Below are 7,029 nucleotides of genomic sequence, written 5' to 3'. Positions count from 1 at the left end.
TGGTAGTAAACAACACGTCACATTCCGAAGAAAAACATGTATCTCCATTTTGTCGGTTTTTAGTTTATCTCATCGTTTGAACACAACAGCTGTCCTTCACACTGTGAAAAAAATGACGAATAGACCGATATAAAAGCTCATTATAAAGCCAAATCTTGGAGTTTTTCCCCCTTGTCCTATAATGACAAACCAAATTATTTTTTTCAGTGAACAGTGAAAAATGGTTCTACAAGAAAATGCGAACAACACAAAAAGTAATGTTTGAACACAGTTGTGTTTACAAATAATATACTACTGAAAATATTTCTAAATTTATGGACTAAACCTGAAAACTGTGGTTTGAAATGAACGAAACTCATGCTTTTATTGTCATTGTGCAATGATACCATTTGACCTCAGTGTGTAACCCACCTACGGCATATTGACCCAGCACAATGGGCGGCCACCCTGGAGTGCATTTGGGATTTAGATGCCTTTGTCTTGAGGGAGGAGACAGCTATGTTCATCCTGCCCCAAATTAACCTGCCAGTTAAACCAGCAACCTTCTAATCTCAAATCCGCTTAACAAACCTTTAGGCTGTGTGAGGAGAAACATTTCTATTATTGCTACTGTTGCTACTGTTTTGATCACTAAATGTTGATCATTTTAGTTAGGGGTGCATTCTGTATTATGTGAACAATTGATTATTTGTTTATATTTATTTAGGAATTTTAATTTTTTCCCACAATCTTTTTGGAAGGAGAAATGATCCCCTCTGTACTGGAGAGACCAGTGAAGAGTTTAGATTCGCCAGTGAAGTCGAAATTGTTTGGCTTACTGCTTCGTATTAGGTGGCCATTGGTGAATGTAGGAAAAAAGCTGCAGGTCCTAGAGTGCATTGTGTTAACTACACTGAGGCCCGACATGGTGATCTACTATGAAAGTGAACAGAGTTTTATTTCATAGAGTTAACGTTGCTATCTGTGGATGCAGTAGATGAAGCATTCGAAAGGAAGAAGCTGAAGTACACAGACTTGGTGGCTAAGGTGCGGGAACGCGAGTGGCAGGCACATTTAAGATTGGTGTTAGAGGATTTGTAGTGAAATTGACCACAACCCTGCTTGTGCAGTTTGGCATCAGGGGCTGGAAACTAAGGGCAGCTGTGAAGGAGTTATCAAAAACAGCTGAAAGGTCTATTCAGTGGCTGTGGATAAAGAGGGCACAGATTAGTTACAGTTGTTGATGATAAAGGGTAAGGTAGGACTGTAAAGCTGGCTTGGAGGAGGGTGGGTCTTGGAAACCAGACTTCACTGTTGAGCTTTCTGGAAGTGTTGTGGGATTAATTCAGCGAAACACTACAGAGAGGAGGCACCTGCTTGATGACCCCTGTGAAGAGCTAGTGATACCGTGGCTGGTTTGGGTACTCATGGGTTGGGCTCAATGAGTAACCGTAGTTGTTAAGGATAGCCGGTTGCTGATCGGAACATAAATGGCCACAGCAACCTTTGTGTTGAAGTGTAGTATTCAACAGGAATTTTGGTGGATGCAGGTAGGAAGAGTGTGTGTTGTGGGCCCTACATGAAGCTCTAATGGATTGGCATAAGGTATATTACATCTAGTGTATGATTATAGTTAGTTATAAATTTCATATAAATAGTTGTATGTTTTGGGTTTGATCTCTTGAGATAAATAATAATAATAATAATAATAAAATGATCAATCAAAGTCAAAAGTAAGTTTCCAGATTTTACAAATTTAGAGCTGACAACAGACATTTGTCATATTCCAATCTCAAAAATTCAGATTTTATAACAATTAGGCCAAATTCTTGGGAAAGTCACAGGAAAGGGTAAATGCTGCCAGACCGATCAAACCAATCACAGATCCATCTGAGCTATCACCTGTAACATGAAGTGGTTGAGTGTAGCTTCTGAAAGAAAACGGGACAAGAATTACAAATAATAAGCTGATATAACCTATCTAGACAACATTTTTGATACACTTCTCTACCAATTACTGAGCTTGATCACTTATGCAGCATTTGTTTATCTATAGGAAGCAGACATGTTTCAACTTCTGCCTAGTCATTAAAGGTTTGAAACTGAATTGTTTGTATTTACAGCTGTAATTTGTTCAGTCTGAAAACTGACACTAAATTTTTTTTAGCAATTAATATAATCCTTACAACAGAAAAAAAATGTATTGTCAAAATGTAAATTTATAAAATACACTACAAAACAGTTTAAATGTGACTTAAATATATGAAATTCAGAAACATGTACTTGTCCTTCTTTAAACTTCAGAAAAAAATAAACCTCTGAGAGTTTAGCTTAATATAATGTAGATGACCTAGAGTGTTAGAAGCTGAAATGGCTAAGGTTATTTTCAGTCTTTCATTGAGCACTAGCTCTGTTTCTAAATAATAAACTGCCTGCTACAAACTGGTATTTTAAGATTCCCAAATAAAACCTGTAAATGTCAAAACTTTGTTATAGACTGCTGATTCAGTCTGCAGTCTTATGAAGTCTGCAGTAGTTATGTAAATCATGTCCAGAGACATTCAGTGCTCCAGTTCAGTCTATCCCTCAGGTCAGCCCAAGCTCTGTCCCTCAGCTTTAGTTTCATTTCTAGCTCTGACCCTTGTCTCCAGGTCTAGCTGTAGTTTTATCCCTCAACCTCAGCTCTGTCCCTTGTCTCCACATCTTGTTGGAGCTCTCTCCTCAGCTCCAGTTCCAGTTCTGGTTCCAACTCGAGCTCTATCCTCCAGCTCCAGCTCTGTCTCACTTTGCTGAATGTTTGTGGGCGTGTCTCAGAGCAGTGACGCAGAGAGTGGGCTTGGTCTGAAGTGCTCTGGCTGCACACCTACCCACAGTTTTCAGATGTTGTAGTGAAGAGCCTTGACTCTGTTCACAGTTGCTGGAGAGAGGAATGGGTGCAGGAGATCAGGTGTGGATATCAGACTGGGGCTTCGGGCTCCAGCACAGCGGGTCACAGCCCAACTGTACACTCCGAGTTGATCAGGTGAGAGAACATAATAGTGCTCCTATAAAACTATTTTGAACAATGCTGAGCAACTCCTCTGCAAAAAAGTTTGAATGCCTCCATTATGACCAATGGCTCTTGGTGCTTACACACTTTATAGTTAAAACATTTGTTGTAGGGTTTTTGGTTGTTGTTTTGTTTTGCTAAATTGGGTTATGCATTATTACTTTATGACATATTCAAGGGTTATTAGTGATCTGTTGAATGCCAAATAACTAACACATATTCAAGCAACCTCAAACATTGCAGTGTACTTTTCTCCATCTGTCAGAACTTACCAGTCCACACCTTATATTCATCAGGGTTCTTTTCCTGTTCGTGTGTTAGAAATAATTACTCATGATCTAAAGCTGTTAAATTTTACCATAAATAAACCAGTATTTAATACTACTATTTACATAACAGATACACCCTGCTGTAGTGGGTCATGAAGCTTCAGTCAGGGGGAGTTTGTCGCAGTTATTGGCAGGTTTAATAGCTGAATGATTTCTTAAGCATGGTTACTACAACACTGGCTGAACTTGACATGCAATCCTGGACTTGGAAACAAGTGGACTCACTGCCTTAATTAAGATGTCTTGATCTTGCTGGAAAGGTCTCCTTTATTAAATCTACGTTTTGCTATGGAAAAGCAAAGACTGCACCTCACCTAGAGTTGGTTGAAGCACCTTCTGACTTGCCTCAGGCTCCTGTGTATCTATCAGAAGTTCTCCTTCTGATGTTCTTGTAAGTCCTGAGTATAGTTTTCATAATAAAATACTTTAGTAGTTGCCTTTAAATCTGAGGAAATGGAGGTAGTGATGGAAGTAGTTACTGGCCCTCTCCATCTCCTCAAGCAAGGGTCCATATATGGTAATGGCACAGCAACTCGCTGGTCAGTGCAGTGTGCTCTATCTGTGCTCACCCCTGAGACTATGATCAAAAATCCAAACAAGTGAGAACTGTTGGGGCCAAGAGAGGGTTATTAATGCACTTACAAATGACACCGAACTCAAGTATTTACAAAAGAGCACCAGAGTTACGCAAGAGGGGCTTTTGCTGGATGTAGACACTAAAGATTCACGAGCCAGACTTTGTTGTTTTCCTTAACAGATGTTTTTTTGGCTAAATCTGACTGCGCAACTCCTTCATAATTCTTTCAAAGAAATGTAATAAACCTCTATAGAAATTTATACAGGCTTATTCCAACAAGTGTCAGTTCCCATAACCCTTGCTGGGGTGAAAAACTGGAAGTCTGTGATCTGAACAGGCAGCTTTAAGGAAAAGTTTTGGATGTGTTAATGTAGGAATTACATTAATTTAATCTAGTATGCAAAGTTTACGTGCCACATAATTCTTTAGTTAAAGAAGTATATGTAGAAAATGTTCTGTAATAAGACTGTAATATGACAGATAATGAAGTACTCTGATTCCAGCAGTAGTCAGGAGCTTTGTCAGCTTCATTAAGATAAAATTCATAAATATGACTGGTAGAGTACAATAGGTAGTGAACTTTATTCTATTTGGTATTTGCCTAGTTTAAATGTAATGTATAAAATAAAAACAAGCTGTATCATTACCACATACGGTTTGTGTGTTAAATTCAGTAAATAGTAAATGTGCATTAAAATTTGAAGACCCACTCACCTGTGAGATTTGCATTTAATTTCACTTAGAACATCAATCAAGCTTAGTGGTTTCACAGAGGTGCAGACTGTAACTCCAGCTCAGTCTGTTGTCATTCAACTCATCCCTGGCAGAATAATTTTACTTATTTGTTGTTGTTGTTTAAAACAGTTTTCTCCAGGTGGGTTTGCAGTAAGCCGGATTCAGCCAAACTTATTGGTCTTGAGAAAGCTGAAAATTGGCTATGACTCTGGGCTGTGGGGCCTAATGTACTGTTTTCCCATGAAGTAAGGAAACAAATTCTTTTAGCCCTGTCTACACCCTTAACCTTTAAGATCTGACAGAGCTTAGTGTTATTGGTTTTTTTAAGCATGTGTTTTTCTATCAGCTCTGGTCTCCTGGTGCTCTCTGAATAGTTTATATTTAATACATTTTGGCTATTAAACCATTCCAACTAAAAAAAAAAAAAAAAAAAAAAAAAAACAATTATCTGCCATTTTGCGGTTTTAGTAGCATTGCTCATCTTGTCTCAGCAGTGAAGATAAACACTTTTTCAGGATGAGCACATGTTTACATTGAACATATCTCCTAATAGACAAAAGAAAACCTTAATGATTATTTTGAACATAGGCCATTAAAAAAAATCATTTCTGGATGTAGGTATGCAGTTTTCAGAAAAAAAATTCAATTGCTTAAAAGAAAAAAAAAAGTATATATTATTATTATTATTATTATTATTAATCTTTGTCTTAGGTTCTTTAAACTAATCTCATTTATGTTTAAAGAACCTATAATGACTCTTCTGTGGAATCACTCCTAGTAACTACTGACTGACATTATTTTTAAAGGAAAAAATAGATAATAATACCACCTTAAATTTGCAGCTTCAAAATTGTGTTTAATTGAAGGATTGTATATTAACCAAATGCACTGTATGGCTCTGTGGAACCATACGTTAGTTAGGGTGAGCAGACGTCCTCTTCTACCCGGACATGTCCACTTTTTTTAGACTTGAAAAAATGTCCGGGCGGAATTTCACAAATGTCCAGGATTTTGTTTTTCTTACAGCTTACATATAACTTCGAGAAGCGTTTCGTTCACAAACTAGTCCCGCCCTCCCCTACTCCGATTGGTTCGCTTGAGTGAGTAGAGGGAGTGGCGAAGTAGCCTAAAAACTTCTGATTGGACGGTCTGACTGCAGAGCTACCGTTATTGGTCGATATACTTCTCTGTAAACATTTAATTGGTCAGTCACCCCCGGAGACGTGTCCTCTTTTTCACCATCTCTGATCTGGTCACCCTAACGTTAATGGAATACTACGTAATATTTTTACTTTAAAATTACAGCTTTAAGATCATTGTGATGCTTCTCTGACCAGTAACAAGGAGATGGTTGCACTATAACTTCTGGTGGAGGGTGGGAAATAACACACTCCTTCCCCCTCCCCATTGATTTCAGTGCAGTGCTGTAAACATGCATTACTTCATGGTGTGCTCAAATGAACTAAAAGCCCAAAATCTTACCTAGTGTTCCTTTAAGTATGCAAGAGACCTTATATTTGGAAAGAGAGGTTTTATGGCTAATTTGTTAAGCACCTCAAAATTTTAGCTGGATTTCATGTAGTGAACTGATATTCTATTCTTCCACGTGCTCAGTGGTGCTTGAGGAAAAACACCTTGATTAATTGCTTTGCCCTGCTGCTATAACTGCTTGACTTAGTGAAGCTGTGGACAGTATGTCTTCACTTTTCAAAAAATGCACTCCATTGATCTGGATGTTCAATAGTGTTCTTTAAAAAAAAAAAAAAAACAATAAAAAAGATTTAAGGCTGTATGGAAACTATGAACTTTGCTGTATATTTGTATCTTGGCCTTTAATTACATTTTTCTGAAAATCATTTAAAGCATGAAAAACAATCCAGGGGTTTATTTGACTATGGTTTTCATCCTCAAATACATTTTAGTGACCAGAGTGTGTGGGATGGAGCTCTGGTTCCCTTATCACTCAGTGCTTATGTGGGCGTCTGTTAGCCAATGTAGAAGGATTAAGATGTCTTGTGAACAACTGTCCATGTTTAACTCTTGAATTCTTCAGTTTGATCTGTTCCTCTTCCTCTGCTGAGGGGAAAAAAAACAAGTGTTTACTGATTTCAGTTGTGAGCTGAAACACATCATATGAAAAATCACAGTGCATTCAACAATAGAGGGAGATGTTCAACTTTATAAAGAGACAGAAAACACAGTAGCACACAAAGTGCTGATACAAACGTGTTCTAAGTTTTAAATGAGTAATTTGCCAAAATGGGTTGCCATTTACTCACTTGGTTCAGTAGGATTAAGGATCCTTCCACATAATGTAAAGTGTCTGGAAAGTAACTCACATACATCCTTTTCAAACATGT

The 7,029-nt window shown here is 37.8% G+C and overlaps 1 protein-coding gene across 2 annotated transcripts in view; it reads left to right on the top strand.

The window, feature by feature from the left end:
* Positions 1-2,868: 2,868 nt before the first annotated feature.
* Positions 2,869-7,029, top strand: part of LOC136707620 (synaptopodin-2-like) — a 29,216-nt gene continuing 25,055 nt past the window's right edge. For both annotated transcript variants that reach the window (XM_066681800.1, XM_066681798.1), the window contains exon 1: positions 2,869-3,001. In XM_066681800.1, coding sequence (XP_066537897.1) covers positions 2,909-3,001 — 93 coding nt within the window. In that variant the 5' untranslated portion in view covers positions 2,869-2,908. The remainder of the gene's footprint in view (positions 3,002-7,029) is intronic.

The sequence above is a fragment of the Hoplias malabaricus genome, chromosome 9, assembly GCF_029633855.1.
Source record: "Hoplias malabaricus isolate fHopMal1 chromosome 9, fHopMal1.hap1, whole genome shotgun sequence".
In the NCBI taxonomy this organism is placed as follows: domain Eukaryota; kingdom Metazoa; phylum Chordata; class Actinopteri; order Characiformes; family Erythrinidae; genus Hoplias; species Hoplias malabaricus.
Note: the sequence above shows the minus strand (reverse complement) of the source record. Positions and strands in the feature narration are given on the sequence as shown.